Source organism: Pecten maximus, chromosome 2 (genome assembly GCF_902652985.1).
Source record: "Pecten maximus chromosome 2, xPecMax1.1, whole genome shotgun sequence".
NCBI classification, from domain to species: domain Eukaryota; kingdom Metazoa; phylum Mollusca; class Bivalvia; order Pectinida; family Pectinidae; genus Pecten; species Pecten maximus.
The window spans coordinates 25,848,262-25,871,169 of NC_047016.1; the positions used below are offsets into that span (position 1 = coordinate 25,848,262).

The 22,908-nt window shown below is 33.7% G+C and overlaps 1 protein-coding gene across 4 annotated transcripts in view; it reads right to left on the bottom strand.

Annotated features, from left to right (window-relative positions):
* Positions 1 to 424: 424 nt before the first annotated feature.
* The window catches only part of LOC117321639 (unconventional myosin-Ia-like), a 75,153-nt gene continuing 52,669 nt past the window's right edge, over positions 425 to 22,908 (bottom strand). The window contains exons 17-33 of one of the 4 annotated variants that reach the window (XM_033876135.1): positions 20,937 to 20,954; positions 16,139 to 16,333; positions 15,891 to 16,005; positions 15,614 to 15,669; positions 15,142 to 15,207; positions 14,821 to 14,888; positions 14,235 to 14,451; positions 12,718 to 12,867; positions 12,213 to 12,281; positions 11,320 to 11,481; positions 10,741 to 10,872; positions 10,339 to 10,445; positions 9,008 to 9,143; positions 8,162 to 8,314; positions 7,311 to 7,343; positions 6,436 to 6,572; positions 425 to 6,102 (exon numbers count right to left, since the gene is read on the bottom strand). In XM_033876135.1, coding sequence (XP_033732026.1) covers positions 5,982 to 6,102; positions 6,436 to 6,572; positions 7,311 to 7,343; positions 8,162 to 8,314; positions 9,008 to 9,143; positions 10,339 to 10,445; positions 10,741 to 10,872; positions 11,320 to 11,481; positions 12,213 to 12,281; positions 12,718 to 12,867; positions 14,235 to 14,451; positions 14,821 to 14,888; positions 15,142 to 15,207; positions 15,614 to 15,669; positions 15,891 to 16,005; positions 16,139 to 16,333; positions 20,937 to 20,954 — 1,935 coding nt within the window. In that variant the 3' untranslated portion in view covers positions 425 to 5,981. The remainder of the gene's footprint in view (positions 6,103 to 6,435; positions 6,573 to 7,310; positions 7,344 to 8,161; positions 8,315 to 9,007; positions 9,144 to 10,338; positions 10,446 to 10,740; positions 10,873 to 11,319; positions 11,482 to 12,212; positions 12,282 to 12,717; positions 12,868 to 14,234; positions 14,452 to 14,820; positions 14,889 to 15,141; positions 15,208 to 15,613; positions 15,670 to 15,890; positions 16,006 to 16,138; positions 16,334 to 20,936; positions 20,955 to 22,908) is intronic. The other 3 variants (XM_033876136.1, XM_033876137.1, XM_033876138.1) reach the window with 3 other exon arrangements.

Here is a 22,908-nt window from a genome sequence, read left to right on the forward strand (position 1 = left end):
TCTGTATTGCTTCCATGGCAACATAACTATTCTGTATTGTTTCCATGGCAATATTACAATTTTGAATTGCCATCAGCATTTTGTTCCTGGTAATATGTAAGTATCATGTCCTTGGCAATATAAACTGTTGTATATCATGATATATTATAATTACTTCTATACAGTTCCTTTTCTAATATAACAAGGCTTAAGTGTGTTGTTTATAATCTTTACAACAAATACATATTTTGGGCTTGATACTTCAACAATTATGATAAGCCTCTTTGGTGACACTTTTCATTTCTTTCTAATTTTATTAAAAGGTTTTCTATATGCATGCTGCTGTATCTGAAATATTACCAGTAAATGAACACGAACTGTAAGAATTCAGAGGAAGAAATCATTGTACCCTGGTACTTTTGTCTAAAAAGAAAATAGAACAACATTTTTCCTGAATGAAAATCACAGTTCCTGTTTGTACATATTTATTTCATCCTGACATGATACAATATTACTGCACTCTCCACAACATATGCGAGATCTTAGGGACTAGCAATTAAATTTCTGTACAATCAAAACAAATACAAAATTGAAAAATAAGATATTAAAAGCACAGCCTGTTTTTGGAATAGAGAAGAGATTAAAAAGGATTACAGGATAGTGGTATACAATTTTTACTACCTTTTGTAAATGTCATAGTAAAGCAAAGCTTAGCTTCATAATACTGCTATCAATTACACTGGAAATATATATAAGATTTAATATAAGTTGCATTTCATTTGATCAATATACAATATAATCTTAATATTCTAATAGAAATTGGTCATGAATGAATACAATCATTTTACATTTGGTCGAGATTTTATTCAATTTTCAGTTCTAGCATATTAAATTAATAGAAATAGCACTTGTACAAAACAAATAAAATCAGGACAGTATATAGAATTCATTGGCAACATTTCTTGATGCATGTATACGAGACTCCATGTCTGACTGCTGATTGACCCCAATACTCTGATACTGTGTTCCCATCCACCAACCTTACAGCAATATATAGTCACAATAGGTCAATGTACCTTCATTGGACAAGAATGGGTTAAGTTTTCAGTATCTGGGATGTTCTGTAACCTAAGAGATCTCCTTAACATATATATAATAATATATGCCTTCACAATTCTAGAGTTAAGAAACCTTTGTGAAACTGACATATTTGTTTTTTGATCTAGAGCAACGTTTCCACAACGGAAAAGTTCATGAAGAAATTTCCTCAAGTTACCAAGTAAGAAATATATGTGAATGGGACTGCACCATTTAATGACTTATCCTTGTCCAAATGACGGTATTGCTGACAAAATACAGTTTTCATTATGTTTAACAAATGTTATGGGTATTTTTGTGACCATTGATAAATACAAGTGTGGAATGCTTGCTGAAAAACACCGCTTTTATTTATGTTGGAACTAAACATAAAAACGTTTAAAATGATATCATGGACATTTGAGAACAAGGATCAGAGTTACTTGAACATTTATTCCTAATATAATCTGTCGGGGAATGTAGTGCTGGGCTCATGCAGGGTCAGAGTGTGTAAATCTGACAGCTGGAATTACAGTGTAGGTTTCAAAGTTCAGAGTGAATGTGTTTTCCTAAAACAACCAAATTGGTTACAGTGTGGGAAACCAGGGTTAGAATTACTGGGAAATGTGCATATCCTGCACAAATACAATTCCCTACCTACAAGAAAGTGTGATGTTAAAAGTGTCTCTTCCACAATTCTGAGTTCGTGTGGGCTATGTGCTTAATGGGTTCTATTTCCATTGATATTTCAAGATAATGAAATCATATATCTGAACATCTCCAAGACTGAACACGTTTCCTGTTTCCAAAGTGGCCTAGAGTTTGAGTGTAAAACTATAATATACACAAGTGTAGAGTAAACAACAAAACAGATTGTCATGAAAGCAGAAATCTACAAATAAAACCCGATTTAAATCAAAAACAAAATAATTTACTCTGCATGCATAATTTTATGCTCTTTATGTAATGTACAAACTAACACTTTAATTTGACATTAAAACACCAATCTCCACATTACAACATATTACTAGTAAGTCAAAATCACAATATCAGGCCCAGCCACTTAACATCCTTTAAGGCCTATTCCAATGAAATATATATCCTACAGGACACCAGGAATATATTCTATGCATGGTGGGTGCTGAAGGATATGTTTATTATATGGTACTGTTGGAATCAAATCACTTCTTTCAGTGGGTCCTGTTTGACAAATCTGGAGTCCCTCCCGTTGGGTAGACATTTTACTGGAAAACTCCTAAAGTAAAACATAATGTTGGGATATACGGCCAAACTTCCTCATTTCAAACTGTATCTAAATTACCCACCAGTTCACCATTAATTGTCTTGATGTCACAACAGCATACATCATTAAATGCATGGAAATATTGTTTGAAATTTTTGTTTTAAAGACCATGACTATGATACCTTGGAATTAAAGATGAAGTTTTTAGCAATAACAAAGAGGAAATAAAAAAATAAAAAACCAACATATTATTTAGAACTATGTCAGTCAGTTTATGAATATATTATATATATTTTTTTCAATATTTTTGTGGATTTCTCTCCTCACCCTCTACCCTCTCCAGATTATTGGTTTTTATATGAAGATTTCATCATGTAGAGAATTAAAACATAGATTACACATGTTGTTTATCTCTTGGCGACATGGCCGCTAGGTTTTGAAGATAAAAAAAACCCACTAATAAACAGTATTTGTGGATCTTTGCCAAAATGTGGACAAATCACAAAAAAAAAGTGTAGAAAGCCCTGGTTACAAAAAAAAACACAAGGTGCAATGTCATATAATTACTACAAACTTAACATTTACAAGATGTACAACGGTATTGATAATATACAAAGGAGAAAACATTTAGGTCTACAACAGAGACTGCCCTTAACCTGTCTCTATAACCGTTAACAACCACGACAGTTTTTAACAGTCCTGAAAACTGACATGTTCATATCTCGAGCCTACATACCTATAACAGTGGGTTATTACAAAGAACTCGACACTGAAACTGTCGGGTTATGATTATGAAATACAGGAAGTTAGAACAGACACTTATTCAGATGTTAACATCAAACCATGTATATACAATGTTACAGATTTATTTTCTATATAGTGGGATATCCAAAAGCAATCTATAAAACCTGTTTTACTTTCCAAATCATTGCTAAGAGAATTGTTTTTGGGTTGATTTAGAATTTTTGTCATTTCGGAAAATCGGACATCTACATCCTAGTGAAAAAGAGCTTGTCATGACAACAATAAACAAATAAATCCTGAGTTTTGATGTTATGGATTTCAAAGACATCTCATCTGATTTATAAACTGTATAAAATAAATAGGGTATTTTTTTCATAGTCTTAATATTATAGAGTCTTGACTCGAAACAACATCTGCAAAAGTGTTGATGTAAAACATACATCATCATCTCCTTCTTAAAGCATGCAGAACACAAGAGAAACACAAAGTAAACATTTATCAATATTCACATTCTCATATGTTTTAAAAAGAACCAATTTATCTAAATGAATTAACAACAATCACAATTATCCATGAAATAAAAACAATAAATTGATGAAGTCTATTGTATCTATACTTGTGAGAGTTGATGTCGGCATGTTAGTAAAATGTTTAATGTACAGAAATATGTGATTCTCCTCCATCAGTATAGTACATATACCCGATACCTGTTGTACAGTATACTGATAATTGGTCCACTAGTCTACTGTGTATAGGTATATGGTTTAATAAAGACACCTGTTTATAAGTCATGGAACAAAAAAAAAATAAACAAAAAAAAAAAATACATGAAAATATAATTAACATATCCTCATTTTGGAGAATATATAATGGGTGATATTAAGTGCATACTGGTTCAATCACCTCTTGTCAAACATCCCACCCATCCAATGAATAGTAAGAGAGGCAACTTAGAACAGTAATAAAATCAGACCTTTATGTTGGCATCACTAGTGGAAATATAAAACACTAGCATGTGTAGGCAAATCAGAGATGTCTAACAACAAACTGAGACAAATAATAATTAATTTAAAAAAAAAATCCAAGGCGACGCCTTTTACTCAGGCAAACATTTATAGAGGCAAAATTTCCTTGAGCCCAAAAAAGGCACGTAGCATTGCAGAATTGACAGCATCATAAAAACCATGCATGAAATGAACAACAATAATAAAGTCTATGTATGTCTAAGCATAATCTAAACACATACACAGATCTAAATACAACAGACCAGCAGCCAATAAGGCACCATTATTGCATACAGATCACCCCTTCATAATACCTCAAAATGGAATCATCCTTATTTTTAAAACTAATCAGTATGGTAATTCTCAAAAAAGATGAACGAAAAATCATCAAATAGTCCAATGTGCCAAGCACTATATCAAACTTTGATGATGATATTTCTGAAAATATGGTAGACCGAGTTTCTCCTGGTCCTGAAAACAGACAATAGACATTTCAATGGCCAGACATCTTGTGTTGGTCCATTTGTCAGTCAGAATGTCTGAAGTCAGGAGTTGGGGTCAGAGGAAGCAGGTTAATTACCAAAAAGGATAATCAATAATACTTGGTATTTCATTATTGTATACCTATGGTTACTTACAACTACTGTACAGGTATAACGTATAGTCAACCTTACTTTGTCTCAGATCATTTTAAATATTTCGGTACATGAAATGAATTTTCGATTATGATATGAAGTTCATGTACATTGTGTATGAAAATCATACTATTTTACATTTACTTTGACAGTCCAACATGATTTAAGTGTTGTAGGGCCATTAATGTTTACCGGTACCTTGATAATATGGTTTCAAATTCAACAGAATTTAATATACCAGAGTTCTAATGACTGACTATCACTGGACTAGAAGTCACATTCCTTTTAATGACAAAATATTTCTGGTTTCGTTTCAACATGATATAAACGAACATAGTATAATATTGGTCTTCTATGATAATTTGGTTCAGATCAATGGTAAATAAATGCACCAACAAAATATCAGTAAAAAAACAACAGAAAAAATCTGGCTAATATATATGCTATCTAGCAGAGCTATAATGAGTAAACAATGTAACATGATCATATGTTAATGTTATATAAATAGCACTATATGTATAAGCTTATAATGACATCACAATATCTGTATATATATATTTATATATATCACTCAACACTTACATACACCTTTGTAAAAAATTTCACCAAGAGAAATACTACCCAAACATTTTGTTGTGTATATGATGTCAAATGAACTCATCTGCATTATCTAGTGCAAAATATGAATGGTACTGTAAGATTTTGAAAAAACGTTTTTGCCACTCATTAAATGTTGTAAAAATTCAGTGCACAAAAATAGTAAGATGTAAACTGACTATATCAATGTTCAATGAAAGTAGTGTACTGAAATGATGAAAATAAATATCCAAAACAAGTGTCATCCACAAAAATTCTTTATCAATAGGTAAATAACCTCATCTCCATGCCAGTTCTGGGTATTAATGCTCCCTTTTGACTTAATACCAGAAGTGATAGTGAAATAACATATATGGTTTTGGATGAAACATAGAAGGTCTAATGCACTATATTCACAAAGATTCAAAGCTCAAATGTCATCATACATTCAGCAAAACCTTCCACTCTCCACAAAACATCCTAATGCTCGTCTATCCTTGGCTGGTCTAACATTCCACTCTCCACAAAACAACCTGGTCTTACAGAGTAACACCACTTGTCTCTGGCGTTTTTCTGACTCAATCTTCACACATTTGGAATTGACCACTTAAGGCACCACCACAAAGTCATGTAACCTCTCTACGACTGTAGGCAGCTTGTCACCAGACACATGTAACCTCTCTAAGGCTGTAGACAGCCTTTCATTGGACACATACAACATCTTTACGGCTGTAGTACATCCATAACATTTTTCCTTCTTTGGATTTTTATACCACCAACAATGTCTTGTACTCCATTTTGGAAATTCAGTTGAACAGATGTTGACCCAAACTGTGCAGAAAATCTGAAAATTAAGGAAAGCCAAAACTTTTAACTCTTTAGTTTGTTGATAAATTTTAATTACTGTTATAAATTTTATTTTAAGCTGGCCGAGTAACTACATTGACATCTGTTATGTCAAAACCATATACATGTACTGTTCTGTCTCACCAGTTGCAGATTCTATTTCTCATACTTACTGTTTAGATATCTGAACACTAGGTGCCTGTGATGTACTGCTCTGTCTCACAAGTTACATATTCTATTTCTCATACTTACTGTTTAGATATCTGAACACTAGGTGCCTGTGATGTCCTGTTCTGACTCACTAGTTACAGGTTCTATTTCTCATACTTACTGTTTAGATATCTGAACACTAGGTGCCTGCGATGTACTGTTCTGAATCACCAGGTAAGCTTTAGCCACTACTTCAATGGCATGATCACAGCAAAACAGGAAATCTCCCTTCTTTGATAGCTTATCACCATTCTCATGCTGAAAATAAATGACAACATTTAAAAAAAATCTTGATGTAACCTTCTTTAGTCTACAAATGAGTTTAAGTTATTAATATCAGAAACCAATTCAGGATGTGTTAATATCTACATACTTGGTATCATGATTCCTTACTTTAATATGTGAAAGGTGTACAGTAAATGTTTGCAAAATCTACCCAGCCGATGTTTTTTTTTTTTTTTTTTTTGCTAAAATATACCTTTTTTTTAAAAATCAATAATGCTAAATTTAGCATTGAACTTATATAATATAGCTTATTGGAAATGATCAAAATGTTCAGCTTTTTGTTCAATTCTTATAAAATTAGTGTCGATGATTACATTTAAAAAAAATAAATGTTTCTACAGAAATGAATCTATAAGTACTGGTAGGCTTATTTCTATGTTTAAAGCAAACTGAATGAAAAGCAAATATTATTTTTGTGTGTGGAATTTCCAAAAATGTGAATATTAAAACAGAAATTAATCATGGTCCATGTTAAAATCAAGTTAATGCAGATACAAGATTACATGTAATATTTAATTCATAAAAGAAGTAAAATGTGTGACTATTTTTATTTCTAGATATGAACCTTTTTTGAAATTCAAAACTCAACCTGAAATAAATCAATTCTAACAAAAGATAAAGAATCACGTTTCAAAAGTTGTGCAAATTAAAAAAACTGAAGACAATGTGAAGCTCAAAGTAGACATGGCAATACAATGACACACAACTCACTGCTGGATCAGATGGTAGCTCTTCCTCTTCTGTCTAATGCATCATAAACAAGGGAGACAACTATGAATTACCACAACACCAGGGGTGTGTCTATACAATGTTAGATCAGACAAGGGGAGATAACTATGTTATAATACTACAAGGGATAGCAAGGATGTACAATACTGAATGTTCTAGATTTGTTAAAGTAACAAAGGGAAAATGCAATAGCCAAGTCAGTGTATCATAGGAAATAGGAAAATCACTAAATTCATGTCAGCAAATTGTTGCATTGACTAAGGAAATCCTAAGGAGGGGAGATAACCATACTGATGAAACTACAAGGAATAAGAAAGGTGTTAAAATATGTTCTAAATTGGTTAAGTAATAAATCAAAAAGGGGTAATCTATATCCAGTGTATCAGGGATATTGTAAAATCTAAATCTAAATTTTGCATTCATCAAGAAAATTTCATCAAGGAAAGACAACTACATTTTTGATAATACAAGGGATAGAAACATGTATAAAATGTGTTCTTACTTGGTTAAAGTAACATAGAGATAACAGTTATAGCTAAGGGGTATCATGTAATCAATAAATACATGTCAATAATAGTAACATTAACCAAGAATATCCCAAAGGAATATGTCATAAAAACAACTGAACAGGATTAGTCAAAATAACATCCTGGTATTGTCGCTGGTCAATGAACAAGGACAAACCACTACAAATACATATTATAATGAAATTAGATCAATTACTGTAAAAGTTTATTGACCTCTGAACCCTGGTCATTGTTATTGACCTCTGACCTCAGTCCAACCATTGTTAACACGACCCCCATACTCATGACCCTAAATGGTATGCTCACCTTTTGAAGGTGAAGGACAACTAGAGAATCCCTGAAGGGACTCAGTGATATCCTTTTGATTTCACCAACAGGAATGCGGTACTTGACCATCATGGTATGGTGTTCTATCACGAGTATGGCTTGTGTGCTGACAACCAGTAGCTGGTCAACCATCTGTAAAATAAATCGACTCATGATTAAAATTAAATCCTTTTAGTGTTTACTGTGAAGTGTTAAATATTCCTTAGTAATATTTTCTCATGAAGTGGGGATAACAGACAGTGAAGTACTGTTTTAAATCATCCTCGGGCAAGACACTAGGATAGCATGTGACTAGCCTCCTGTGTGTTGTTCAGTGAGGTTACCACCAGCTACTACAAGGAAACCCAACCTCAAAATGACTTGGCTGTAGTTGGTTTATGTATCCAGCAATAAAACTTTCATTTGTGTTTTCCTGAGATAACTCAGTGCAGTAAGTAAAATTTGATTATTTAAAAAGACAGTTCATTTTCCCATTGCAATTCTATTTTTATTCTTAATTTTTTAACAAAGTCAAGTTTCAGTTTTCAACAGTTTATGAGAGTTTATAACTACATTATTGTATATGATTTCACACCACCATAGTTTGAATTACAAGTGCTTTATACAGAAGTTTGTTTTTAACAGAGTAAATGAGATATTTTCTACATTTCTATTGTACCGACTCATGAAACTTTATATGATAATAGTTCTGCATACGGCCAACTCTATTTGGTTGTTTTTAACTAAATACAAGGTACATATATAAATATATAAGGAATACACAGATTGAAAATAAAAACAAAATATCTCAAATTAATCAACAAATCTGAAGTTTTAAAACCTCACCTTTCCATTGGCTCTGTTGACCTTTCTGATAGCATCTGCAAAAACAACATGGTTGTCATTGGCCACTTCATTCATTTTTTTCCATTTTGGATTCTGTCGTAGATTCTGATAATCCCCAGCAAACTGCACTGATACACTGAAATCAAGAAACAAATCCGTAATAATTAAAACCAATCAATTTGAGAAATTTAGTTAAAAAACACAACACATCTTGTCTGTTAGTATTTGTATAGATTTGGTAACCAATACAACTTGTACTTCTTTTTGACTGTTTGAAGGATGCATTTGTTGAAATTCTAAGCTTACCGGTATATATTCTAAAACTTTTCTTGCCAGAAAATACCCATAGATGCTTCATCTCCAGAGCAAAATTTTGTCATTGTTTCACAATTTTCTATAAATAATAAGTGACCTTGACCTTAACCATGAACCAATAACTCACTTGCTGTATTAACATACAAAGTTTGATCAAAATCCTTAAAGAAACTGAACTCACAAGAGTAATGATATCATGCCATCAGAATATGGTGAATGCAGTTAACCTTGGTAACATGTATACATTGTATAATGTTGCCTTCCCCCCCATAAAATGGAGGCAGCAAAAAAAAAATATATTGAAACTCAACACTAAAACCATTCAAAACTAGATGAAAACCATCTCTAAGGACCATGACATTGCACATGTCTTTGATCTGATTACGAAACCCTCAGCAACAACAAATATTAATTTTCACAACAATAACATGCATATCTAGTTATGGATTTAAGATTTAATTGATTAAGAAAATTTATTGAGCAGACATAACTTTTCTGTATTTCATCATATAGGGTACAATGAGAAGCTCGAGACTTGACCTTTGAAGGACAAAGCTATCAAGACAATTTGACAAATTACAGTCCCCCACTAGATGTGAAATTCCAGTGACAAGTAGTGTAGGAGATGTGCCAGGACAAATTTTTTCTTTGACGTAGGTCATAGGTCAAAATGCAGGTCTGAGTGATCTACTTTTATTAAAAGACACACTGCTTCACCAAGATGAACCCATACCTCATGTATGAATTTCCTGTGGCAAGAAGTGTTAGAGAAAGAGCCGAGACAATATTTCAATGAATATCAAAGGTCAAAATTTATGTCAGACTGACCTTCCTGGCACTGCCTCACTAAGGTGAACCCATACCGCAAGTATGACATTTCAGTGACTAGCAGTGACAAAGTTATGGAGCATTCACAAGTAATGTATTCTATTCCTTAAATATTTTCAAATATATGTATTTTTAGTTTATAATTATATTGACCAGTCTCTGAAAGGCTTGACACATCAGGTTCTTACGTTTGTGTGTATCCCTCCTTTTTATCCTTAAATAGGTCACTGGCAGTGACTTTCTCTTTCATCCTGTACCTCTCTGCTGCATCAAACTTCTCTCTGTATTTAGAACACTAAAACAGAAAAAAGAACTTCAGGCTCAATGAAGATTTAACAATTTGTTAGAAATATGTTGACGCAAAATTAATGCCCCCGTTCTCCACTTTATTTTGACCCCCATATGTAACCTTCAAATACTTGGTTAAAACAGTTTAACCTATAATGCTGCAGAAGATTGACAGGAGGAATTGGGGTAAAACAATATATATGTACGGAGGCATAAATCATTTGCATTGAGTTGTTAATTCCTTTGAACTATAGAGCTAAACAACCCATAGCTAGCTGTCAGCTTCCGTTCCATGTACTTACCCGCCATCGGTGGAAGAGGACTTGTAGTTGGTCTGACGTATTCTTGAATCGTGGTGAACACTTGGGCCAGTAGGGGTCTGTGGGTGACATGGAAGGAAGGCTCTTCTTCAAGTTCAACAAGAACTGTTTTTTCTGTAAATAACACCAACGAAGCAGTTGTATCCAATTCAAAAAAATACTATTCTTTGACCTCATAAGAGTTTACGGAAGACACAGGAAATAATGTCAGCTAATTTTCTACAGATGAATAATGCCTGAAGGATAATACTAAGAGATATAATTAGTTCTCAGAATTTTAAGGAGACTGACAGGAAAATCTTGAGACCAGGACTGATTCCCACTGGAAAAGCATGAGTCCAGGTTGACTCAAGTATCCAAATTCCAAAAATCAGTGAAGGATATTTCATCAAGTGATTTAGATATTGGTTAAGATCACTGGTGTTTTCGTTTTCCTATTCAACAAATGAAAATAGAATTAATCTATTTAATTTACTAATGCTGGTTGAATTGCTGTGGTTCACACCATGAAGCTTGACATTTTAATCATAATTTGGAGTTTCCAGAAAACTATCAACCTACCAATGCCACCTGAAGGAACTTGACGATCTTTGGTCCAGCCTGGGCACGGAACTTCTTCCTGTATTCTTTACGGACCTTCCAGCCCAGGAAGTATTTCCTGATGACGGCCACAGCCCACAGCTCCAGTTTTTCTCTCCTTAATTTCTTCAGTAGCACACGTGCCTGTAATTCAAAATACCAGAGTTATCTCCCTTACAACATCCACATCATGGCTAGTTAAACTAGAATACTGAAGTCAGCAATTTAGGCTATGCTGTGGAACTATGTATCCCTGTATTTGACAGTTTATCCTCTGATCTATTTCTAGAGACCTTGACATTTTTCTTCAAATCACCTGTTATATAATTGGCACACCTATATAAAAAGCAGTATATCTGTAAAATTTTGAAATGATTCAGAAATACTGGATGTACAACAGACAAACATTATAAGTGGTGATGCTGAGCCCAAATTATCAAAATATTAAAGTTACAACAGTTATAATTAGAATTCATGGATTATTCAACAAATCAGCAAACAACATTAAACCCCCAAGCATAGAAGAAATTTTGACCAGCATACCACAAGGGTCTATGTGTATAGTCGGAATAGAACATCAATTTGGGACTAAATGGGTGTTTTGGGGTTAATAAATGTCTCATTTATCCAAAAATGTAAGTTATGTGTAATGTCCCGCCCGATCTTATTGTTTCTGTTCCAAAATCTAAGCATTACCAAACGGTGTCAGAGAATTCCACATTTTCATATTATAGTAGTGCGCTCTGGCCCTACACCAAACAGGTGTCACAGCAAGAGGAAACTTGGGCTATAGTAATAGGATGTGGTCAACTGCCTACCCTCCTGCCTGAGAAAATCTCTATAACACACAATATCATATGAAAACATGAGCTTACCCGCCAGCCACGGACAAAACACTGTAACACCAAGGTAGCTCTCTTTGTCCTCTTGTACTGTTTCTGTGCCTGTAAAAAACAATGTCAAGGTTTTATAATCTATACCAACCATTTATTTTATTCTTCATTAGATACAATATATTACAACTCAGAATCCTGAGAGTCATACAGCAATGATGAACTGACGTGACTTATAGTTTCGACTTACCCAGAATGTCCAGAATCATACAGCAATGACAAACTGGCGTGACTTACAGTTCAGAATTACCCAGAATGCCCAGAATCTTACAGCAATGACAAACTGGCATGATTTATATTTGCGACTTACCCAGAATGCCCAGAATCATACAGCAATGACAAATTGGCATGATTTATATTTGTGACTTACCCAGAATCCCCAGAATCGTACAGCAATGAACTGGTGTGACTTATAGTTTCAACTTACCCAGAATCCCCAGAATCATACAGCAATGACAAACTGGCATGATTTATATTTGTGACTTACCCAGAATCCTCTGAATCGTGCGGCAATGATGACCTGACTAGCCCGCATCAACTGGTACAGTTTCTGCTGCTTCCAGCCTTTGTATGTTTTCTGAATCATCACAGCTAAATAGTGCATACGGTCTCTCCTCCTCTCCTCCATGTCAAACAACTATAGGCACACAACTTACAATAAGCATAGTCATAAAACTGTGCATGTGATTTATCTGTCAAGAGAAATCTTGTAAAAGAGTTTTTTTTAATTTCAAAAGTGGTCAAGTGTAACCTTGGCCTTTTAACCTTTATGAATGACCATCAAAATGTAATTTAGAGTTATTTGATGGTGCAAACATCAGCTAAATCTGTTCAGGAAATCATAGGATATCTTGACCTTGGGTCCTTAAAACTTGAATGATGACCAACCAAACCAAAAATATAGTATCACATCAATTTGAAAGGAAAATCTGAAATATAATGGTACTACAGTCAAACTTCGATGTTTCGAAGTTTAAGGGACTAACAGAAAAACTTCGAAACAGCGGGACTTCTAATTATTCATGGTTGACAATAGATCGATGTTTTCTTGATAATGACCATATCTGTTAACGTTACATGTCCTCAGTGTCTTCGTGTTGATCGTCGCCTGTCAGGCTCACATCGAAAAGTTTAGTTAATTTATACCTCAAACACAACAAAATAAAAACTCTTTTCATTAATTATACCTAAGCATTTTATTAATTAAACAAAATATGTATCGGTTACAAAACACTTATATCATGTTTAACAGATAAAGCAAAAGAAGTACAATGCACACTTACGTAAGTCGTTAGGCTTTTCTGCTAAAGACACGTGCGTTTACGTTATGTGCATATAAAATACGGATTGCCGATCGGTTGGAGAATGCATGATTGAATGCCAAATAATCGATTTACTTGGATATTTATGTATAAGTTTGAAACATGATATTTTGAATATGAGTGAAGCCATCGCTAATTGTTTGTGTTTAAAATTGGTCCGGTTGTTTTACAGTTCCGCAAAATGTACTCACCGACTGCTGATTTCAAAGGCGACGGAGATTATCAGAGACGACTACCGAAATGTTTTACCGGAGTGATTAAATGTCATGGCTTCTAAATACACTTTTTATCTATCAATTTGGTCTGATTATTAATTAACCCCATGACCAGGAGTGACAACACACGCTATCGTTATCCCTATTGTCAGTCAGGGCATTTGGGGGAGAGGTGTGAAATCTTGCCGCAGGGGTCACGACAAACACCTGTCCAGTGGTCAGTACAGGTGAATTTTTTGTTCGAATCATGAGATGTCAATTACCTATAATATCATAGCTAACGGGTCATGAAAAAAGTTCGATACATCGAAAACTTCGATTTATAAAAATTTGAATCATAAATAGTTTTGTTAGTAGTGTTATATAGTGAGAAAATTCGGGACCAAGCAAAAAGTTCGAAACAGCGAGAAATTCGAATCAACGAAGTTCGAATCATCGAGGTTTGACTGTACATGATGAAATCTTACCATGCGTGGGTTTCGGATAAAGATCTTGGATTTTCCAAAGGCATACTCCTCACTTGAAATATCTTGAGCTAAACAGATGATTTTCACACCCTCCTTAGGGTCACCTTCCCAGTGAGGCCACGTCTCCTTGGCCAACATCTTGTAGCGGTAAAGAAATTGTGGGTAGGTCTGTCTGAAGGCGTAACCCGCCCTTCTCACTCTTACATTCTCCATTAGTCTGTTACAAAGACACAGAATACAGACTTAATATCATCATATATACCTAATGGTTCGTAAAAATTGTTGGAATGTTTTAAAGCAATTGATCCCTGTAGATATGAATGCAGCTCAATGGCTAATTAATACAGTTTTTACTAAATCAAGATGCATGGTAAATATAGAAAATGTGTTATGGTTTTAAATTTTTTTTTTTTTTTTAGAAAACCTGATATCTGCAAATACAATGCACGTAATGGGCAATCTCTGCAATGTGAAATGAGCTCACCACAATCACATCACAAAACACTACATGAACTCTCATTTTCAATCCCCCAGTGGCTGCTGTAAGGATGTTTAAACCGTAGAAAAAGAAATTTTAAGTACTTACCCAAGGTATCGGACTTGATGCTTGACAATCTCTAATGAGAAAACTCCAGGCCTTTTCTGGTCATTGGGCTAAAAAATGAAAACAAACTTCAACAATAAATACCTATAAGAAATCACTCTGTAGTGTCCAAAATTTTCTTACTTAATCAGCATAACAACAAGTACAATAAATACTTATAGATCAGGAAAATTTCTGCTGGACATTATCAATGTCACTACGATGTTTGTAAACTATACAAGGTACAATGACAAAATGTCTAGGCACATGTACCTATACAAACTATGATACATTTATATTCATTCATGTAGAGAGTTTACTAACCTTGATACATCGGACATAATTTGGATTCTTGGACAAAAGATTTTTCATCAGTTCTGTCACAGACACCTGCAGAAAAAAAGGAAAGAAGAATTATAGAAGATTGACACCCATACATCAGATACAACATGTAAAGGGTTTGTTTTGTAGGTTTCAAGACCCATCATCAACTAGAGTCCTTTAGAGCCAAGTAGGATGTAAAATTAGTAAAGGGTATCACCAATGAAACGTTTTCTCCACGTAGGTACCTCCTATAAGTATGTATGTGAATAGACTATTGATCATCACAACCAGTAATAAATATTGGATTTTTTAATGATGTTTTTCTGACTGTACACTCTGTCGCCTTCTACATTAATAAATGAAATCTAACAAGTGTGAGGATGAGAGACAAAGCAGAGACAAACACTATCCATCAATAGGCAAAGTTACCCTTCTAAAACCTAAGTTATCTTGTAATATTTCATAATATTACCTTGAACTGTGATCCTGTTGTAGCTGGTCTCTTGAGTGACTTCAGGGCTGGGTCACCTGTAATAAAACAAAGATATTGTAAAAATATAGAAGTAAAGGTGTACAGCTGTTTATGGAATGCTCCTGAAGTATATAGTGTAGCTCAAGGTCATTACATTTGAGGATATCAAAATGATAAATTTTCAGCCATAACACTTTTCTAACTAGCTTATACTGGTCGAATAATTTTGTGTAAGTTTTGGAGACATGTATCACAGGATGTAGAAATAAACATTTACCCTCCGGAAAGAGCTCCTTCAAAAGAGAATGACCACAGGCATACATGGCTTGAGAGAGGTCACGGAATAGTAGGTCGTTGTTCTTGTCTATAAATCCCTCCACTTTGTAAGTCACCTGTTAAACAAAAACCAGGTGTGTAAGTATAAAACAAATATTGATAAATAAACAATTTCTACTTTCACATTGTTGACATGCATGTTTTTTAACTGTCATTACTTGTAAGACCAACAAAATATTGTTTACTTACATTTCCAGCATAATGCTTCAGACGAAAGATATCGTGTGACAAGGTACGGTCAGACTGATTTTTTCGACAGCCTCTGCTCTCATAGTGGGGATGGTTCCCACATGCTACATTCAGTTTCTCCAAGAAAGTTTTGTCTGTGACATTTCCAGGGCGGAGACATTCCTCATCCAGCATAGCCAGGATACCAACATTTGGCTAAGAATAGAAAAGAACAGCTTGATTATTATATCATAACACACAAATAAAATTAGACTATGAGAGTCCCACAGGTGTCAATTTATAATTGAATTAAGTAGAGATTTAGAAGGGTGGGGGGTGGGTGGGGGAAGAGGGTGTTTATTTGTAACTTTTACATTACCTCCTCATGAATGTGGGTCTTTAAAGTTATCTCCCCTTAGCCACCACCAGTAAGTTGCATTCAATAATGTCATTACCAAATTGTTTTGATTTTGTTTTTAAATCAACATTTGCAATTTTCATTGAGATGATTAATAATTTTTGTATTTAGAAATATAATTTAGTTCCCATCAATTTAACATATTTAAAATGTTTTTAAATACATAACTGAAAATTATATCAATTTGTGTTTATGAAAATATTTTCATTGAAACTTATACTGTTTTAAAATTAATTAAATTGTTAACTGTTACTGTTATTTCAATTGGAGCTTGATTAATTAACAAGAGAAGGTACAAAGCAACAGAGTAACTATGCTGTAATTCTAACATTTTTAATTCTTTGTGCAAAAAGGAAAGTGAAAGCTCAAAACATAAAGTTAAGATTCAATAATGATAATGCCTTCAACACCGTAATTGTCAAAGCAGAGCATAAGCTACATATAAATATGGAACAGCAACTGTACAAATCAAGTGGCTCATATCATAATCAACTTTCAATTTAACACAATAATATAAATACAATAATTAATTTACCACAACTTCACCATTCATAGACTTCAGCTTTCAAACAAGTTTTTAAAATTCAATATCAGCATAAAACTTTATTTTCCTTGAACAAAACAAATGTTCAAATCTTGAAACAGTCCTTTTTACAAAACCATCAAGAAGTATTTCAAATACCGGTAGATGTATCAATATATTTAATTGACCATGCAATTACACCTGTTAGTGAATTAGTGTCACCTTGGAAACCAATTTAACAAGAGCGTAGCAATTTATACAGTTTGAACACTTATATAAGTACAGCTTCCAAAATGATAAAGAAAGACAATTAGACCACAGGTAGACCACAGATATTCCGAGAACATTTATGGGTTTTCGCATTTACTGAATTAAAATTCTTCTGGTTACCTAAAGTCCCCAACTTCAAGAGTGCATTTTTCAGTTAACAATGTGTAATATTAGTGTCAACTTGATCAAGAGCGTATCGTTGTATAGAATAGATTATTTTGGATAATAAAAGCCGACAACATTTAGCATGAAATCAAAAAAGACTTACATATGTAAAATCATATCAAACTAAGGAAGATATCAGCAAATATGATAATTATGTAATTTCATTGAAAACAAAAAGAAAAAAATATGTGTAAAATCGTGTTTCTTATATACCCTCATGTTCATAAATCATAACATATTTTCATATCTAAAGCAAATTAAAGCAACTACATATATACATTGTATATGTATTCAGTTTTGAATGCCGCAGGAAACGTGAGAGAGGAAATCATATGAAAGCCCTTCACAGAAAAATCTCACACCATTTCTTACCATGTTTTTACGTTTACTACCGGATGTCTAACAAAACAAAGATACACAGATATTACAGGGGCGCATGATGACAGGAATTACACTGGGGCCGCATGATGACAGGAATATAACACTGGGGCCGCATGATGGCAGGTGCATTACATGTGCTTGCTTACATACATACCTGGTAGGTATATGGTAGATTTATAGTGCAATAGATAGCTTAATACATTGTAGGAATCATACAGATAATGAGTGATAATATATAATATAAACTGTATGGGAAAAAGTGCATAAAATATTTTTTATAATATTGTAACTACATCAGGTACCTGGTAATGAAATATATCAATTATGCTGATAAGGATCTAACTGCTTCTGTTAATATCAGATAAATATACATTTATTTAATCTCTACACTGTTTTTTGTTTATGCAACCAAATTATTATGTTAACCATTTTATCATTTCTGAATTGGTTCATTTATTATATTATTATATTAAAATAGCTTAGAAATCCCTGGAAAATGTAAATTACAACCAAATGTAGCTGAAAAATAAACATTTTTTGTCAAGATTTGTTTTACCAGTTTCTCAAACCTTCACCAAGTAATGTTAGTTTGCAGGATTTGTACATTTACATACCTGCTTTTCCCCATGGCTATTAGTATCAGATTGTATTAGAATTTGAGTTACATTTCACCACAGATTATAATGCCAGTTACCAGGAAAGAGAGAATCAATTTTATAACAACTACAGTTCTCATCCAATGTTCCAATCATAAACACCGCTAAAGTTAACACTATACCACCACAAGAATAAGTCATTATTTAAAAAAAAAAAGGAAAACAAAATGCATTCATTTTTCTTTTCAAATTAATTGAATGAATTAACAATTATTGATTCTACCTTTTGTTTTAAAAGCTACATCTATATACCCTGAATCTGTAATGCTCTGTATTGAAGCAAGGGGGAAATTTTTTTTGATTATGAAAATTTCCCCAACATGTATTATTTGGATATCAATTTGAGTAATCTCGAAATACAAATGGGTGGATCGATTGCAAAAAATTAGTTTACATATCAAAATCTAAATTAACCCCCCGCAAAAATAACCATGTTTAAAGTTATCTGTAGTGCCCTCACTGTGGTATACGGTAAACCTCCGGTTAGTTTGAACAAAATTGAATAAATATTGACGAACCTGTTCGAATTATTCGAAATTAGGCTTCAGAAAATAAGCGCGAGTTCGAACTATTCAAGTCAATAATGGCGAAAATCTCGGCAGAGTAAAATCATTAGACACAAACACATCCATCGTAAATCTGATACGTAATAACAGCGGCCTGAATAATGGCACATTTATAAGTAAGTAAAATAATAGAATTTTATTTAATTCAATGTTAATTGATCGTTAAATGTTCTTCATTTCGCGATAATTATGATGGTTATTGCGCGAAGCCGCTCATTAATGCGTAGCTACAGTAGGCCCCAAAACAGTACAATACACGTTTCATTTGTGACACAAAAGTTAAACATGTGTACAGTATAATCTTTGCATGGTTATATATTTTATCTGAATCAGAAACTATCGCTATATTATTGTAATAAATGGTCTCTTCAATATATTAAAAGCAGTATACATAACCTGTTGCGTTTACGAAAGCACTACACTGTAAAAATAGGCGATATATGTTGGTAAAATTAGGTCAGATGCCCAGTCGTATTATCTACCAAACATAGTTGATACCTGCAAAATTATCCATCACTAATTGGGACACCTGTGGATTGTTTTGACTGGATATGAATGCTTTTCACGTCACTCAGCACGATCGGGCAGCCGATCCTTTCAACTTTACCACAAGCGACACCTCGCTTGGCCTGCTTACCTAGCGTGAAGTTGCAGGTTTTCATGTAATACTTTGATTGGCAGTACTTATGAGATGTCACAATTAAATAATCATAATGCTAAGTTAACACTAGTTATATGTGAAAATACACGGACGATTTCTTAGTTTGCCATACAGCGCGAATACAAATATCCCATGTTATTTATACATTATCGGGGCCTAAATTTGCAATCAGCTGTCTCGTGCGTGGTGTATTTTGCAATGTAAAAAACTGAAATAAAGCTAAAATATGTGGCATATATTAAATCACAGACGCATTCTAATGATCACGCATACAATTTAATAACCTAAATGTGCTTGCTGATCAAATTTAAATCTTGGCATTTTTTCTGGGCCGACCATCGGGGCCGAGTCATTGCGAGCTTTCAATGGAGTTTGCCGATAAAAAATCTTACTTTACGTTCTTCATTTGACAAGTTCGAACTATCCGAAATGGTGTCAGTTATAAACAGCCAGAGTTCGAACTATTACTAGCTAAAAAAATATTGTTTTTCTAGGAAAAAATGTGTGTTCGAACTATCCGCATGTTCGAATTAATTGGAGGTTTACCGTAATCAATCCATATAGATCTAAATAAACATGATACCCAGGGATTTCTTAACATGTTGAGTCCTCTAATAATCTCCCTTGAAATAGAAAACTAACATGGGTATTGCGCAACAAATACATGATGCTAGGGGCATTATATGTTAGGTTTTACACAGGCCAACATATCTGGAAATGTTAGATATGATAGGTTTCTCCGATACAAATGAACTGTACAGAAAGCTGTCAATGTACCGTTTTAGATGCAGTGCTCCAAGGAATTATTGGCAAAGTTTATTGCAATATACATGTATGTTGATTGTCCCATTTAAAACATATTCAAACTGTAGATATGTGGGATATGAAGCTTTAAATTGCGCTGTTTGAAACTGTTATACTTCTGAAATGACTATGTTAGTTACATGTTACATATCCTGTTCAACAAGAGAACCTGATGTACCATAATGTACAATCATTAGATATACCTACACAGGATTAAATGTGAGATACAAAACACATCTTTTTTATGTCCTGTTAATATTGTTAGGGTGTTAGATGGTACTTTACACCTGTTTACACCTGTTTACACCTGTTAGACAAAGTAGACCCAAGTTGAGGAGGTTAGAGCTAATAGGAGATATTGTACAATTTACTTACATCACCCTTAGTTGCTGACTGGAAGAAGGATTGAGCAAGTCTATACATTATACACAAGGTCACACACCATGCTTAATTACAAGTATGGATTAATAGAATCATCCCCTACCTCGAGGGTGTGACAGACAAATCTCCAACCCTAGGGATGATAGTCTTTATTGTTTAACCCTCGGCGGAGCTGTGGGCTAGACAGACAAGGGTTTGACAATCAAGAATATCATCCCATGGGTTGGAGATTTTCTGTCACATCCTAAAGGCAGGGTATGATTATTTTTCTCCCATCAGACAGATTTAATGACACTGGGTCCAGTTTTTCATAAATTGACAAAACATATTGCACTGAAATATGATGTTGACTTGATGTGATTGAAATATCCCCATGGTATTATTGAAAGAACGTGCTATCGGTCATATTGTAGGGCTTGACAGAGATATCACACCCTAGGGGATGACAGAGATATCACACCCTCAGGAGTGACAGAGATATCACACCCTAGGGGATGACAGAGATATCACACCCTAGGGGATGACAGAGATATCAAACCCTCAGGGATGACAGAAATATCACACCCTAGGGGATGACAGAGATATCACACCCTCAGGGATGACAGAGATACCACACCCTAGGGGAGGACAGAGATATCACACCCTAGGGGAGGACAGAGATATCACACCCTCAGGGGTGACAGAGATATCATACCCTAGGGGATGACAGAGATATCACACCCTCAGGGGTGACAGAGATATCACACCCTGGGGATGACAGAGATATCACACCCTCAGGGGTGACAGAGATATCACACCCTCAGGGGTGACAGAGATATCATACCCTAAACCTTGAACAAGTAAAATGGAATACTAATCTGTGAACGATGGGAGAAAGTTCAGTCTGCCAATATCCTCAAACATAATACACAACCCCAATTTCGAATTTTAAAAGTAATGAGTTGACAACCAAAAACAAAGATGATATGGTGTCAATCATTTCTAATTTTAATGGGTTGTTAATGTTAGATTGACAGTTTGAAGAAAAGTTCATTATTACATCAATTCTATTTACCACAATTTCTCTTAATTTCTTATCAATACAGGCAGCTAGTTATAGAAATACTGATGCTTGTACCATCTGCCATATTCTCATCTCCTAAATCAAAGTTTTCCACTCTCGTTAATATATATATTGGATTATAAAGATTCAAGTGTTAAATCAATTACTGTTGATTGGAATTTTTTTTTTTTTTGTGGAAATAAAATCAATGAAATAATGAAAGGAATGCAAAATCATTAAATACATATGTCAATCATAACAATATTCTGTACTTAATACATAACATGCGTAGATGTACTTGCCTGGTCTCCATTATTTGGAGGGACACTCATTTTTTAAAAATATCATTTTGAATTTTTTTCAAGAGGGTAAAATGTTTTCTCATCTTCATTTTTATTTCACTCAGTATTATATAATTCATTTCAAAGAACAGCTTAAACTGCAGATATTTGTGAAAAAGAAATCACTACAAGTAATCAGTCATTTTGGATTCTGTCAATTAGTGTCTGTCCCACACAAAATGTGAAAGTTTGGCAAGTTTTGTATATTAAAGGAAGAATTTAACATGCATTTGATTACATGTATCTGAGGAAAGTTCTAGTAAAATTTCTGTAAATATTATATCAGTATGAGACTAAAGATACACAACAAATAATCTCTGGTTCCACCAAATACTAATAGTGATACACAACAGATAGCTCCTGGTTCAAACCCCAAACAAGTCAAGATGCACACAAGATGCTTAACATATGAGAAATACAGGAAATAGTGAGGTCAAAATAGTTTTTCTATTTTTTTTTCAAAAGCTTTTATCTACATGCATAATATGCAATTATAGTTCTTTTGCAATAAGAAAAAAAAAAAACTTTTTTTTTTTTAAAATAGTTAGGTATGCTAAATTTAATAATATTAATTCCAGCAATG